The sequence below is a fragment of the Serinus canaria genome, chromosome 2 (assembly GCF_022539315.1).
Source record: "Serinus canaria isolate serCan28SL12 chromosome 2, serCan2020, whole genome shotgun sequence".
Lineage (NCBI taxonomy): Eukaryota > Metazoa > Chordata > Aves > Passeriformes > Fringillidae > Serinus > Serinus canaria.
In genome coordinates, this window is record NC_066315.1 from 137,685,318 (window position 1) to 137,700,925 (window position 15,608).

Below are 15,608 nucleotides of genomic sequence, written 5' to 3' on the forward strand. Positions count from 1 at the left end.
AAAACAATTTTTCAAGAACTTCTCCTAACATGAGCTTCTCTGCAGAATTTACAGAATAAATTTGGACAGTAATACCCGCTAACATAAGTGAAGAAAACAAAACAACCATAGTGCATTTAAAACCAAAGCAGATGCTGAAAGTAGCAGAGAATTTGTAACTTCTCAGCCCAGTTTTGTTCTATGACCTCAAGATTAACTACAAGTGACAGGAACACTGCTTCAGAAAGCAATGCTGCACGGTCCACACATCAGAAAAGGGACAGATTCTGCTTCCCACCAAATTGTTAGATGATAACTCCTGCCGGAGAAAATACCTCCTTTCCTGAGGATACCCCTGAGGATAAACTATTTTTTAAGGACTGAGGCAGAATCCACCAGCAAATGTTTTCCCTTTTCATCACAGTACCTGGGCAGGTCTAGCTCAGATTGGCATCCAAATGCTCCACACCAGAAGAGATTTCATGCTCTTTGCAAAAATAAAAGTCTCCTGCACTTAAGAACGTGGCCTGGTGGCTGCAATGACTTTCATGTCAAATAATGAATGATGTCATATTAAATGAGTTCACAGCCAGTCTGACACAGACAATCCCTTCATGATAAAAAAATCTTTTTACAACCATGACCTTTTGGATTCATCTTCCCTGTCCATTTAGATGGTGGCAGCAATAATCAAGTGAGGGCCGCGGTCTCTTCCTTACCTGTAATAACAATCTCTCATCGCCTATGATGGCAGCTTGGTTCCAATCAATCACTTCCGAGAACGGCAGCTCCCATCCGTTGCTGAGCATGACCGGGACGCAGGCAGCCTGTGGGCACAGCGGCATGGCCACCATCAGCAGCAGCTCCCAGCTTTCCACCAACACCCTGACCCCCTTCTCTGCACAAGCTCAGGTGAGGCAATGTGGCAAAGAACACCAGAAGCCAGAAGCCACAGCAGGGCAGCCCAGGTGTTTATAGTTTTCCATTTTGGGCTCATTCACATGCACTGAAAGGTGGGGTTTGCACGGACAGTGGCATTTGCAATCTGGTGCTTACGCTGCTGTTCAGTGCAGCAGATAGAACACTGGAGAATTTCATACAAAATGATGGCCTTCCTTGCTGCTTTGTGAATCACTTACCAGGGAGCAACTTCCTTAACTTTTATAGTATGTTGCTGACAACCCTACAGAAAATACAGATCGGATTTAACTCCTCACCACCTTTCCCATGAAGGAGTAAATTCTCTATCCTGTTTGGTATCAACTCTCCAAATAGAGGCAACTGCACAAATACAACTCATCTGTCATCATCTGTCTACAAAAAAAAGAATTGTTGTATGTCCTAAAACAAACAAAAAGCATACACATTTAGTATCTATTTATTACCAGTATGATCTGTGTAAACTCATTAAACTTTTACAAGTTTTACAAGTTCTTCTGCACTGGCAGTTTGCAAATACTTAGCAAATGGGTCAGTATTTCCATAAACAAATGATCACCACTATGTTCTGGTCAGCTCATTTACAATATAAGAGCCAAACCAAGCACCTTCTGATGTGATGAAATAACCTAGTACCAGAGGATTTTTACCAAACCTGTGCTCTGGTTCAGTTTCTTTTGGATCAAACCAAGCGTAAGTGTTCTGAGTTTGGTCCGGACTAGGGTTCAGGGCTCCCAAAAGATGGCATAAAGGGGAATCTTTCAGACTGCTGTACCTTCCTTGGTAAGATGCATCATGCACAGCATCTTAGACTGGTCAAGTCTACATTACAGCAGTGATTATTATGGGTAAACAACTGTGATCTTCTGTAAGGATTTACATCAGTGTATGAAAAAAACCAACTAGAAAACACTTAATAATGTGTTTTCATGTTTGAAACATTGCACTCATGTGGATTAAAACTTTCAACATCACCTGGATTCAGACAGAAACTGGGAATACATCATTATTGGTGAATACTGCTGCTAGCCTGAGTTGCATACATTTTATCATTGACCAGGAGCCCACAAGTGTGGGCTGTGCAGTGAGCTAAACTCCTTGCTTTCCCCTCCTGAAATGATGTATCTAACAGAAGCTGCATGACTTTGAGCCCAGACGAGAGAAGACCTGAGGAATGCTCTTCAGGAGCATCTGAAGTGACTTGTCATCTCATACAAGCCAGTCCCACTGCTTCCTCTGAAGAGACTGGAGAGAGAACAGCACTTTTCAGGCTATTAATCTTCTCTTTAGTAGGAGATAGAGGCAAGTGACAATCCAGAACTTGGATCTCAAATTTGATTGCAGGTGTGGGGTTCAGTGGTTACACCTAAGTGTCCAGGGCATGTAGGGTATCCAAAAAACCCATCAAAGGTGGGCAGACATGACACGGGATCTACTGGAGTTCTTCTGGAGAAGTAGCAGAAAGCCAGAAGGGTTTCTGGGTACCCTGGGCTTCTAAAAGGACATAATATAGCTACACTTAGGTACCTGAATCCTGCTCAGCACTGCAGTGAACAACACTGTCTAACAGTGGCTGGGACGTTTTATGGTTGATGATGAAAAGGGATGGGATGTCAGTCATTGCCAGTTTTACTGTCAATGCTCTGACACTTTCCAAATGGCAAAACCACTCCTGGAGGCAGGACCCTGTAAGGTGTGTTCATTTGCCATTTCACTGAAACCAAGCACCTCCTTCTCTCCACTCCAGCCTCCATGGAAATCCAGATGCCAGACCCACAGGGGCGTTGCAGCACCTCACAAAATGCTCTCTATGCCTGACTGAAGATCTAGGATTAGGCAGATGTTTGCCAAAAAAAATTCCACCAGACAGGTAGAAGGTGGAGTAGGCAGGTGTCAGACTTGACCACTGTGCTGCCTGGCCACAGGCACTTCAGAGCCCTTTTGTATTGCCTCCTGTGGATGGTCCACAGTAAAAGGGGACAACTAACAAAAACATTTTTTAAAAGGTGAAGGACATTCAGGTGCTGTCCCAGACAGCACATGAAATCCCTGAGATCAGCTTATATTCACTTTCATGAGAAGCTTCCATCCAGGGCTTTAACACCTCCAGGCCACCTTCTGTATGTTCAGCAAGCACCATCTCAAAACTGGCAATGCATAAGCAGGTCTGTTTTGGCTAAGTGAAAACAAGAAGCTATTTTTACTGCCCCAGGCCTTATGTGTAAAGGCCAGTGTCTCCCAGGGGAAGTCTTGCAGCTCAAGAAAATACTGTTCTTAACCAATCTCTTAGCCTCACCACATCCAGGGAAACCCTTTTCCTGGAGATAGAGCAATCCAACCTTCAGATGAGTTCAGCACCTCAGCCCCTCCTGGGAAGAAGCTGCCAATTGCTCCAGAAGTATGAATAGAGGCTTTCGCAAAGTGGATTACTGTCCACTAGGGAAATGAAACACATTTCCCTCCTCCCCGCCTCCCTGCTATTGCACACTGAATCATAGCCAGAGGAGTCACTGCTTTAAACTGCAGCTCTTACCTGCAAGGCTTCCAAAAACCTGAAAGAGCCAAGCCTGCGGCCACGGGGAACCAGACAGAAAGTGGCATTGTGCAGCATTTCACGGTAATCATACCTAACAAGAACAGGAGAGAAAAGAGAAAATTCAATTAGTGGTGAGTCCTAGAGTAACTGGGCGTGAAAATGCAAACAGCTGTTGAGACACATCTGGATAAAATCATCCCCAACCAAGACCGTTCAGCACCAGGTTAACTAACTCCCTCCATGCATGTGTGTCAGGCTCCTCTCTGGCTCCTTTTTGCTCATCCTCAGGAGCAACCACCATGGGAGAATGCCGGGGAGAGTGGTAATGAGACTGATAAGGAAGTAATTTTGCCTTTGCAATAATGAGCCAGTTGTGTATAAACAGTGCACGACTTCCAAGAACAAGCTCACATTAAATATTTTGATACCCAAAGCATTGTTGCAGTACTTCTGTGACCCTGATTTCTATTCAGATTTAGTCAAACCCATGCATAACTGTGTTCACAAGAGGTTTGTACAAAGCAAAAAAATATTCAAGCTATGCCAAAGAAATATTTCCTTATCAAGCAGGCACTAAAAAAGGGATGGGGGGATACAATGACTCACTTGGTGGTTATTGTTAAGTGTGGAGAGAGGAATATACAACCAGATTTTAGCAATTAATCACATAGCTGCAATGATCCATGCTTCTCTGAACTAAAGTACTGGACACTTCTGGGGTTTTTTCCCAATTACATCAATCACCACAAAATCATTCACCAAAACCACACATCAAATCCCAACAGCTTCCTGCCTGTTATTAGCAAATTGTACTTCTGACAAGCCCATGGCACTGTGAATGGCATTGACCTTGTCTGAGTCAAAAGGATCCAGACTGAACACCCTCCATTCCCCAGAGTGTCCTGGACTCTGCACATAGGTGCTACTTCGACAGCAACTTGTAGCAATGAATTTTTTTCGACACCAATAGTCTAATTTTAGCACGTCCTGTAGGCAGAGCAATTTTTTTGGTATCTGTGTCTATGTGCACACATATACCTATATACATGATTGTATTTTACATACAAAGAAGTTAGGATCTATGTTTGTATTCTCACACAGGCCAGACAGATGGGAGTAAGCCAATTTTCAATTATAAGCTCTGTCTTTAGGAAGAGACATCTTGCAAAGGCCCATTTGCTTAAACAAGCGTGTATAGCTAATTTGCACAAGAAAAGGTCACTGTGAATGGATTAAGATTATCTCCACTGAGAGTAAAATAAAACCCCTCATTGCATTAATTAAAACTACAAAACAGACTTCAAAGTCCTTTTTTTCTTTTGAATCCTATCTCAACTTTGGTTAAAATACATATATATACATATTCTATCTGAGTGGCAGCTCTTTATTTTTCTCTGTGTGGGATAGAGATTGGCAGCCGTGTCCCATCTCACCAGTCGGCGCTGATACAGAATACAGGGGAAAATATTAGGACTGGAATACAAAAACCCCAAATTTTTAAAAAAGTTGCCATTCTTAAGCACTCCTTTTTAACATATTGAGAGGTCTGAGGCTCACTACGTTTACTGTGTATTGTAGGACAACAAATGTTAATAAATACCAAAAATAGAATACCCCGTAGGGCTAGAATACACCAGTCAGAAGTTCCCCATCATTAGCTAGCTACAAACTTTAAATCCTGTTAATACCCTGGAATGCAACATTATTCACAAAACAGTGATGGCAAATCCAGAACACAAAGGAAAGCAGAGAGCAAGGCCACTGCAAGTGAGTCTTCCATATCCCAGGGACATCCTATACTGGGCACCTTTTCTTTCATATCTAACTTGCTGGTAGTAGGATAGATTTACAAAGGGAAAAAAAATGTAAGAAGATTTTGTTGACCATTTTCCACCTCGAAACCAGTTAGCATCTTGCTCCCATTTTTGAGCCTTTTGAAACTTAATGTGTGATTTATTGTTGAGGTTTGTAATAGCACAGTTCCTGGTCATCAAGCAATTTATCTACATCATATGTACACAGAAAGCCCCATCCTAACCTTTATGTATGGGTACAAAATAACTGCTCTCTTCAGGGAGGACCCACAAATACAGAAGGAACAGATCCAGAGTAAAGTAATATCCATCAAGAGCTGCTGAAGTGAACAAATCACACCAGAGATTCTGTTGAACAAATTTCCCTGCAATTTCAACCAAAATGCTTTAAGGTGACTCAATGGGATCCTTGAGCTCAGTGATAAGGGACCCATGCCCACTTTAAACCCCTCAGAGACCACTCTGGGATCAAGCATCTATTTGAAATCTGCAAACATGAGGTGGTATTTCTACTCCTAAGAGCTCATGGGTAGCATGCCAAGCAATGGCAGCACTCTGCCTTAGCTGATTGAAGATGGCCCAGTATGTTTAAATACAAATTTGGGAACCCTTTTTGTGCAACGCATGTAACCAGCCCCGAACATTTCTGTCAGGCTGCAAGCCTTTGTAACTGGAAGCATTGCTTATAGAGGAAATAATGTACATGTACCAAACAGTATTTCAGAGTGAAACTTGCAGCAGATACCATTTCTTTTTTCTTTTTTTTTGGACTGCCAGGCAGCATTTGGAAGAGACCTTTGCCACAAAAACAACACTTGGTAAATGAAATTCAAGCCCACAGGCCATGGAGAGGACAGAAGGCTCAGGGCAACTTTCACTTTCAGACTCCTTCCCTTTAGCCCAGACAGAAAGAACCAGGCACACAGCAGCATGTTTGCTTTTTGTCAGCATTCTGACAGAAACTGCAAAATGTTTATGTACATTTCCCAGCACATAGTAGAAACCATACAGCATTGCACCTGCAAGCATCTCTGCGCTTTCCTTAACTCAGACTTAAAATACTTTCAGTGAAGTGAGTGAAATAATCTCTATGATTAAAGGTAAGTATCTGAGTTAAGTACTTGCTGGACTTGAAATTTCTCCTTCACTTGTCCAGGAGACAAATCAGAGCTCGCACAGACTTCCAGGAACACCCTCTCAGCTAGAGTACTGATGTTGTACATTAAGCACCAATCTGGCATTTAATGCAAACATCAGTACTGCATCAACAATGGGCTTTATTTCCCCACTATCTCCACTGACTAATCTCAGCAAAACTTCAGGGAGGCAATCAAGTATGAGAACCTCCACTCACAACTGGAAGAGGCATCTTAAGCTATAGAGAAAATAGTCAAGTGTTTAGAAGAGGTTCTTCCAGGGTTTCCTCTGATTCTTCTCCCCAGCAATGGGGCTTAGATCCGTTTCCAGAACTACTTATTACCATTAGCTGCCATCTGTAGATGGCAGAGACATTTGTTCTGGACTTCCAGCTTGCATTGCTGTGGTTTCTGCAAACTCGGAGCTGCCAGAGTGTGTGGACAGCACTCCTTTACCTGCCAACAGAGACCCTCTTTTTTTACCCAGCTGTGGAGGTTTTCCAGGCTCCAGAAAATCAGGGCAAAGACTAGCCCTGCAGAGCACTGAGCAGGGGCTGGCTGGGCATTTCCTCCTTACTTGTGCTGCTTCGGTGTTGCACTACTTCTGGCACTTTCCTTTCCTTCTGGCAGTTTATCTTCCCTAGCTGTTACTGTAGAAAAGCTTTTAGAGGAGTCCTCTGCTTTGCTCAGAAAGTATTTATTTCCAGAAAACTCCAGGTTTCCACATTAGAAGACTGGCGGGGAGTTGGGGCACATGCTTATTGCTCATACATTCCTGATCTCTTCATTCTGCACGCTTGCACAGAGGTAACATTTTACTGCCAATTTTAGGGTCGGCTTGGCCTGGGTCTCAGCTGCAGCATTCAAACGTTAAAATCCAAAATGCATATGCCTTAAAAATGACAGTTGGGTCTTCAAAACTAAAATAGCTCAAGATTTAATCCAAAGCTGGCATCCCTCTATAAGTATTGGAGGCATGTTTTATTAACTTTCAGGCTTCTTTTCATAATGATTAAGTGTACCGTGTTCACAGCTAGTACCTTTTTAGGCAGCATAAAAGAATAGCTCTATTTGCAATCAATTCTAATTTATTCACAACTTAATTGAATTATTCCCTCCCTGCCACCACCCATAGCTGAGGAAATATGTCTAGCCCCATCGATCACCCAGGTGTAAACACTGCAGTGCCATGTGGGCAGTTATCCAAAGGAGAAACACTGCCTGGCCAAACACTCCTATCATTTTAACTCCTTGATCCAACACACAGCGTCTGTCTTCCCCCATCCCCCTTTTTTCTTTTTTCCTTCTGATGTGCCGACCATGTCAATCAGCACATGGATTAGAAGGCTGTTTGGCATTCCTGGCTCTCCATTATCCCAAGGAGCCCTGGCAGGCTGCAGAAGCTCTGTATTGACTAATCAGCCATGCCATACATTCCTTCCTACAGCTTAAGCATTTCCCTATGTCACTACACTGTAGAGATTATAAACTAGCCTGGGTTCACTATCAATTTTAGTATAAACTATTTTTTTCTGAAAGCCACTTCTTCATCATCACTGATTGAAGAGAGGTCTAAAATCTAAAAAGACTGTTTAGACCAGCAGGTATGTCTAGATGCAGAGATTATCATAACACTTTATCTAGCTATATGTCACCTGTCATGTAGACAACATGTTTTTTGACAGGATACAATCACCATTCCGGTTTCATAGATGAAACCTGAGACACAAACGACTGGTGGCTGCTCCAGCAGCTAGAGGGACCTTGAGAATGCTAACCACAGCACCCTGACCTTACTTCTTCCCCTCTGGTGATGCAGCATTCACTGAAATCCAGCTGTATGTTATGGCTATTAAAATTCAGATGGAAATACAGGAGCAGAACCCAAGCCAAATACAACAGGTTTAACTCAAATCAAATGCAATGGGTTTAACCCAGCAGTACATATTTTAACACTGCCACACATAATCCATCTTTTGGAAGATGCTGGAGCTCATCTTTGGCAGGGACTATCAGCACATTCCGCTGTAGATGTCAGATGGGACTAGAGCTTTTTTACTTCCTTAGCCAAAAAATTGTGATGGCACTTAACCAACTATGTCCAAGGCTCCCTCTATGAATCTGCAAACCCATGAATGCACATTGCATGTTCCAGAAGTTTCTGTATCATATTAAGTACTACAACAAAGAGAGACAGAAAAACCTGTAACACAAGGGTAAATGGAAAAGTTGGTTTTCCAGTAGATTAATTTTCATCTATTAACTAAATGGCCATTTTTCCATATGTAAATGCTTAATGCAGATGGCTCTGAACTACTGGCTGGAGAGCCTGAGAAGAAGCCCTACTCAGTCACACGGAGTGTCTTGTTGCTTGGTTTCCACTAAGGTATGTTGGCTTTTAAATAAACTGTCAAGTAAAACTTGGCATTGAAAACACCAAGTGAGTAAGTGCCTTTGTAGAAGAGCTGACAGCTCAGCTGTGTGTCAGATAGATAGCTGCTCAGGACTGAGCTGGGAAGGCTCACACATCCTGCTTGGAAGGGTGCCGTCACTGCGAGTGCTTGCTTCTGGATTTATGGCTGCGCGATGCTTTGGGGTGATCTGAACCCCGGCTAACTGGCCACTGGCAGTTCATCTCCTGCTCTGCAAGTGCTGGTTCTGGAATTAGAAAGTTTGGAGGTGCAAAAACATAATTGGAAAACTTTTTTTCCCCCTGTTTAAAAGGCTAATTGATTTCACAGGTGTTTAATTATCATTTGCTGTGAGATAATACCTTGTAGTGCCATAAAAAATGGATTTAATTTTCGAGTGCTTGCAAAACCACTGCCAAAGCCAAGTTAGAGCGAAAGCTAGATAATTATTCTATAAATCAAACACACTGCCTCCTTTCTTTGAAATTTTTAATACTTGGCTATAATGATATCTGACGACCTTGAAACTAACATAAAAAGGATTTTCTTGCCAGGTGCTGAAAGGCAGCCATTGGAGTATTTCTTTTAGTCTAGGTCATCACTGCAGCCACTGCCACCACACTGCCCAGGCTGCTGGACTCCAAGGGATGCTACTGTCTAACTACAGCAGCAGGCACCAACAGCAACATCGGAACACTAGTAATGGCTGAGAATGGGTATGAGCACGATCCCAACCTGAAAATTCTGAATAATTCTACTAGGCCTTGCAATGGAACTTAAACTCTGTAAGCACTCAGCAACTAACCATGGAGCACAACTGTTTTCTCCATTTCATGTCAGTATCTTCCTTTAGTTCAGAATGTTGGATTAGCAAAGAAAAACAGGGAAGTAAACTTTTCACTTTAATGCACAGCTAAAGAAACTTTATTTTACAGTTAAGATGGACAGCAGCCCTTAAAACTGAAAGTATCTTTAAAGTCTTCAGTGACAGCACTGTTGGATTCAGTTGACTTCAATATTATGCAGAAAAACCTTAGGATACACAAGCCGTAAACGTCAATTTGCATTCCAACAAATAAAAATGCTCTAAAAGATTTCTGTCTAAATATTTACACATAACATCCCATAAATCTATATGATGCATGCAAGGCATGCACAACACTTGGATTGCAAAATGCTATCCAACTGGCTCCCAATGTAGCAGCTAGGCCACCCAGAATAAGTATTGTACACAGCAAATATGGTCATCACCAACTTAATTTGATACTTTAAGATAACTGCTTATTTAGCAAGTGTACCAGAGTGGGTTTGTAAGTGGCATGTCAGAGGCAAGCCTTGCAGAGGGGCCTCTCTAGGCAGTGTTACACCCCGGTTATCAGCAACCTGCTCATGGCACTGTGTAGTGCTTCTTCTAAAACCAAACACCGGCTCCCAGGCTTTGAAGTCCTCTAAGAGTGCCTGTTTCACAGCCACACCTGACAGTGCTGGCAGCAAGAAAACTCACATCATGCCTGAACAAGAACAATCCATGGAGAAGCAAATGCAGTGCTTGCATGCATCTTGTGAAGAATGTAAAGGCAGCCCCACACACTGTAAATACCCTCCAGGTCAGTGGGAAAGCAGTGATACTGATGCACACACGCGCAAATGCACACCAAGGAACATGCACGCACAAAGCCACATGGTAAGATTTTACCTGGCCCCACCTCCCCTGACATGTCCTATGAAGTGACAAAAGCATGTTTGAAGGCTCTTTGTCTGAAAAATGCCCAGCTGGTACTTACTGACCACCAAGGCAATGGACTCTTACAAGGTAAAGGACCCTTACAAGGTAAAGATCAGACCAAGCTGTTAAGATGATCCAGTGGCTCAGACAGCCACTTTTCTAACAGGATTCTTCTAACAATAAATAACACCAGCACTTTGCATCATTATGGTACCTCTACCTTGCCATTTTCTGGAGATCACAACCTCCTTTTAGAATATATTTAATATAAAGAACCCCAGTCTGCTGGCAGGAGAACAAACCAGCACCTCCACCAATGAAACCACCATGTAGTCTGAACTTGGGCTTCATCTACGCAGCCTTCCTTGCTCCTCAGTATTCTGCAAAGAAAAATGCAGGAGTAAGCTGAAAGAGGTATCTAACTCCTGATAGTCTGCTTTGGTGTTGCAACTGGAAACTTATATACTGGGCTGCATCAAAAGAAGTGTGACCAGCAGGTTATGGAGATGGTTCTCCCCCTCTACTCCACTCCACTCTGGTGAGACCCCACATGGAACACCGTGTCCAGCTCTGGGGTCCCCAACACAAGAAGCACATTGACTTGTCAGAGCAGGTCCAGAGAAGGTCACAGAGACAATGAGAGGATTGGAGCACCTGTCCTATGAGGAAAGGCTGAGAGTTTGGGCTGTTCAGCCTGGAAAAGACTCCACTGAGTACTTACTGTGGCTTTTCAATATATAAAGGGGGCTTATACAAAAGATGGAAAGAAGACTTTTTACCACATCCTGTAGTGACGGAAGTAATGCTTTTAAATTAAAAGCGATTGGATTTACATCACACATAAGGAATAATTTTTCCAGTGTGAGGGTGATGAGGCACTAAAATAGATTGTCCAATAATGCCTAGGATGTCCCATCCCTGGAAGTGTTCTCCTTGGTCATGGCAGAGAGGCTGGGCTAGATGATCTTAAAATATGCCTCCCAACACAAATAATTCTGTAATACTATGATATATATTTTTAAAATTTGGGATATTCTATTCTGTCCTTCACAGAGTGACTTTGTTTGGACTTTAGCCTTCTCATAGCCATGAAGCAGTGTCAAACACTTGTCCTAAATAACTTCATCTACTCCCATTAACTGAACCCACATGCTGTGATAGTCCAGCAGTGAACATCCTTGGGGTAATTTCCCACTGCAAGGACAATTTTCTTATTGATTTATTGCCTAACTTAAAAAAAACAAAAAAACCACAACAAGCCAAAAAACCAAACCACTACTGGAATTTCAGTTGTTAAAGAATCAGTTTGGATTAAAGATCCAAACAAAGAAAAAAATCCATACTGCATTTTCTGAACAAATAAACAAATTTTAGTTCATCTGCTACCCACTCTATATTTGAGATTACAGGACATACCTGAGAGCCTCAGCATGCAGAGATATAAAAGACTTATTGTGAGATCTTTCACCTGTCAGGACACCTGTTGGCTCTTTAGGTGATGCTACCTACCTGTCAAAAAAAAAAAAAAAAAAAAAAAAAAAAAAGCCTCCAAATCTTTCTTAATTATTTTAAAATAGCTCTTTATTAAAAACTTGAGGTTAAAAAATGCTGAAGAGGATCAGTTTTCTAGACTTTTGCACTTCAGTATCTGTGGTTACTGAATGTTTTAAATAATCTAGAAAGAAAAAAGGTTGATTACAGGCCCCAGAGGGTAAAATATGGATAAAATCAGTGTTCTGCACTCATTTATGCAACAGTCCAATAACTGGACCCAGAAGAGACCAGAGGACTCTCCATTAAGCTGCCTGTAGGACTGGAGCTTCAGCAGCACAGTAGAGAAACTACAACCCCTTGAAGATCAAATTAGAAGGGGTTATAGTTTCTATTCTTGCTTTGAATGTCTGGCTGAGCTCTTTACCAAACAATTTAGAAAAGTCCTTATGAAGCTTATCATTTCCTATTCAGCTCCACAGATTTTCCCATTACAGCTATCGAGCTCCTAAGTGGCTTGTTGGCATCTTTAAAAGTTATAGTCCTCTAGACGTAACATCTAAAAATGGAAAGCAAAGATGATGTGCAATGCTGGCTCTAATTATGCAGGAGTTCATTTCTATGAATGACTGGATTTGTTTCCAAAAAAACAAAGAGGGACTTCACACAGGAACTGCTGGCACAGCCCCATGTTGTCTAGGCATGCTGACCTAAAATGTGACCATGCTTGGAGGAGAAATTAGTTCTGCAAATCCAAGGAACAACTTTGAATGAAATCGAGAAGTGATTTTTTACTCATACAGAGTCAGCTGTAGCTTAGTCACCAGGAGCAGTACACCACAACACATCCAGATACTTCGTTATTTTGGCTGATTATTAATTCTTCTACTTGCCTTCATCTCAGGATCTCCAAGAATTTTCTTGCTTCTTTCTATAAATGAGACAAAGCTACCTCAAAAATAGGATTAGAACACAAAGTCAGAACGGGGGGAGAACCCCAACTCTGTGTATTTTGGTTTTCTAACTCTGAATTTTAGGGTAAAATCCCAGCAATGTTAACAGTGCAGGGTGGTTTCCACTGGCTGACAGCAGATACTTATCTTCTGGATTTAATGAGGACTAACTTCTGCCATAAAGCAGAGCAGGAGTGTGAACTCTGGAAGGGCATGAAATGGCTTTTTTTTTCCTTATTACAGTCAACAGTCAGTATTAAAATAATTGTTATTTTCTAAGAGAGAGAGAAAAGAGAATCTAGCAGGAAAATCCACTGATAAATGTTTTTTGGTGATGCCTCCTATATCCATTCGTGGTTTTGCCTAGATAAAGCTAAATCAAGGCCATGCCACGTGTGGTTTGAGAACCAGGACTGTGCTTCACTGAGTGGCCAGGTAAAATGGAATCTGTCACTCTGCAGATCTGCTCCTCTAGGCTTGCTCCCTTCCGCTGACTACAGTAAAATCCAAGTTTTCTCTTATTTATTTTTCTCAGCAAAAAAGGCATCTATAACTAGTGCACTGGTCCTCTTCATTTGTGCATCAGCAAGTGCCCTTTGGAGTCACTCTCCTCCTCAGCCAGAGTGTGCTGCATGCCATCAAACACCAGTTTAGAACTGCAGATGGCTTTTATTAGGTGTTTCCCACCTTCCTCTGTATTGTTGAGGAAACTCCAGTGATCTTCAGTTGATTTGAACCAGAGCAGTGTGTCTATACTACATTCAATAAGGCTGGATAGAGGCTGGTTATCCCTTGTACCTTTCAAAGGTACAAGGGATAACCATTTCTAACTGAAAGAAGCTAAGTTTAGATTGGATGCAAGGAAGAAATTTTTTACTTCAAGGGTGCTGAGACACTGGAATAGATTGCCCAGGGAAGTTCAGGATGCCCCATCACGGGAAGTGTTCAAGGTCAGATTGGTTTTGAGCAATCTGATCTATTGAAAGATGGCCAGTCCACAGCAGGGGATTGGACTAGACCCAGACCTTCCTAAGGTTCTAGAAGTCCCCATTGTGACATATATAACTTTTAGGCAAAACTGCTGTCTAAAAAAACCCAGAAGCACATTTGCATCCATGCATACTTATATGCACACACTTCCACATTATTTAGAAAGGACTTTCATCTGGAAACCACTGATGCATGTGCTTAGCCTTCTTCTCCTGCCTGACCCTGCCCTGACACATAAAATAACCTCACACATGATTTTTGCAACATTACTTTTTCAAAAAACAAGGCCCATTTTGAGAACAAAGTTAGAGGAATAACCAGCCACAGCAAACTGAAGGAGAGTTCTTAAGCATGCAAAGCAAGAAAATCAGTTTGAAAATGTTAAATGCCAAACACTATGTTAACCAGACCATTTCATAGCTCTAAACACCACTGTCACTTTGCTCCTGGGTGTCCCACGGACACACCTGCTGGCGGTGATTGCCTGGCTGCTCACATCTGTACCTCCAGTGCCTCACCACAGTGTCAGGCATCTGAGCTATGTTGGGCCTGAGCCTATGAGCTGCAGATGGTGCTTCTCTGTCCCTACTGATACCCACTCCTGCTCTCAGTGCTCAGCACTGCTCACAATCCTGTTTCCCCTTTTTAGCATTCCTGCCCCGCTGGGCAGTGTTTGCCTGAACATGCTACGTCTGTTTGCAAGCTAATAAATTATTTACACAAACTATTCAGGCATAGCAGCAAAGATATAAAACATTTATCAACAAAAGGAACAGTTTGTCATTTTAAAATAATTATGTTTCTTTAAAGAAACCAACAAATTCAGTTGTCTCAGGATTACTTACTAGTTTGTGCAGACTTGAAAAGACTCCCTCTTTTGCAGAGAGGAATCTCTACCTCAAATAAAGCCTTAACCATGAGAAATTTTATACCTCAGCAAGGAAATCTAAAGCTGGTAGATTTTGTAGCCAGAACCCTAATGAGAAGCATAGATCAGGTTAGGCATATGTTGGCACCTTCTCCTGTGATCTGCCACACACTGAAACATTCCACATGAGCTGTAGGAGAGCAGGGAAATCCTAAGTGTATTTGCAACTCTGCTCTGGGGCCAGTAGCAAAAGCACACGTTCATCACACTTACTCTACCAGCCCCGTCACTGGAACACTGCCAGACACCTCCTCCATTCCCACAGGAAGTGTGCAGGGCCACATTGACTCTGCCTGCCAAAAAAAGCCCTTTGCTCTCTCCCTGCTCCCTGCCCTGCCTTCGATATCTCCTCCAGCCAGGAAGGTGCAAGGACAAATGGAAAGGGAGAGGCATCAGCATGCAAGTGCTCAGAGGGACCTATGATCTGGTGTGCTGTGCAGATTGCCAAGGAAAACATGACTGTCCAGACAAAAGGGTTTGGGAGAGGATGCCAGCACTGATGAGATTAGTCAGATGAACAGCAGCTCTTCAGCCAAATGCTAACAGCCAACAGATGGATGGGAAAAGTATTGACTGTAAGAGAGGCCATGCAATGATGCAGTGCAACATGCAACTGCTTTTTATACAGGTGGGTTAATGCTGGTATTAGTTTTAAAATATTTAACATTATTTTTGAAATTCCAGTGATAAGCACAGATCATGTGA

General features: G+C 42.3%; 1 protein-coding gene across 1 annotated transcript in view; it reads right to left on the minus strand.

Moving 5' to 3' along the window:
* The window catches only part of EXT1 (exostosin glycosyltransferase 1), a 176,011-nt gene that overhangs the window by 21,991 nt on the left and 138,412 nt on the right, over positions 1-15,608 (minus strand). The window contains exons 2-3 of the mRNA XM_009087744.2: positions 3,452-3,545; positions 699-806 (exon numbers count right to left, since the gene is read on the minus strand). Coding sequence (XP_009085992.2) covers positions 699-806; positions 3,452-3,545 — 202 coding nt within the window. The remainder of the gene's footprint in view (positions 1-698; positions 807-3,451; positions 3,546-15,608) is intronic.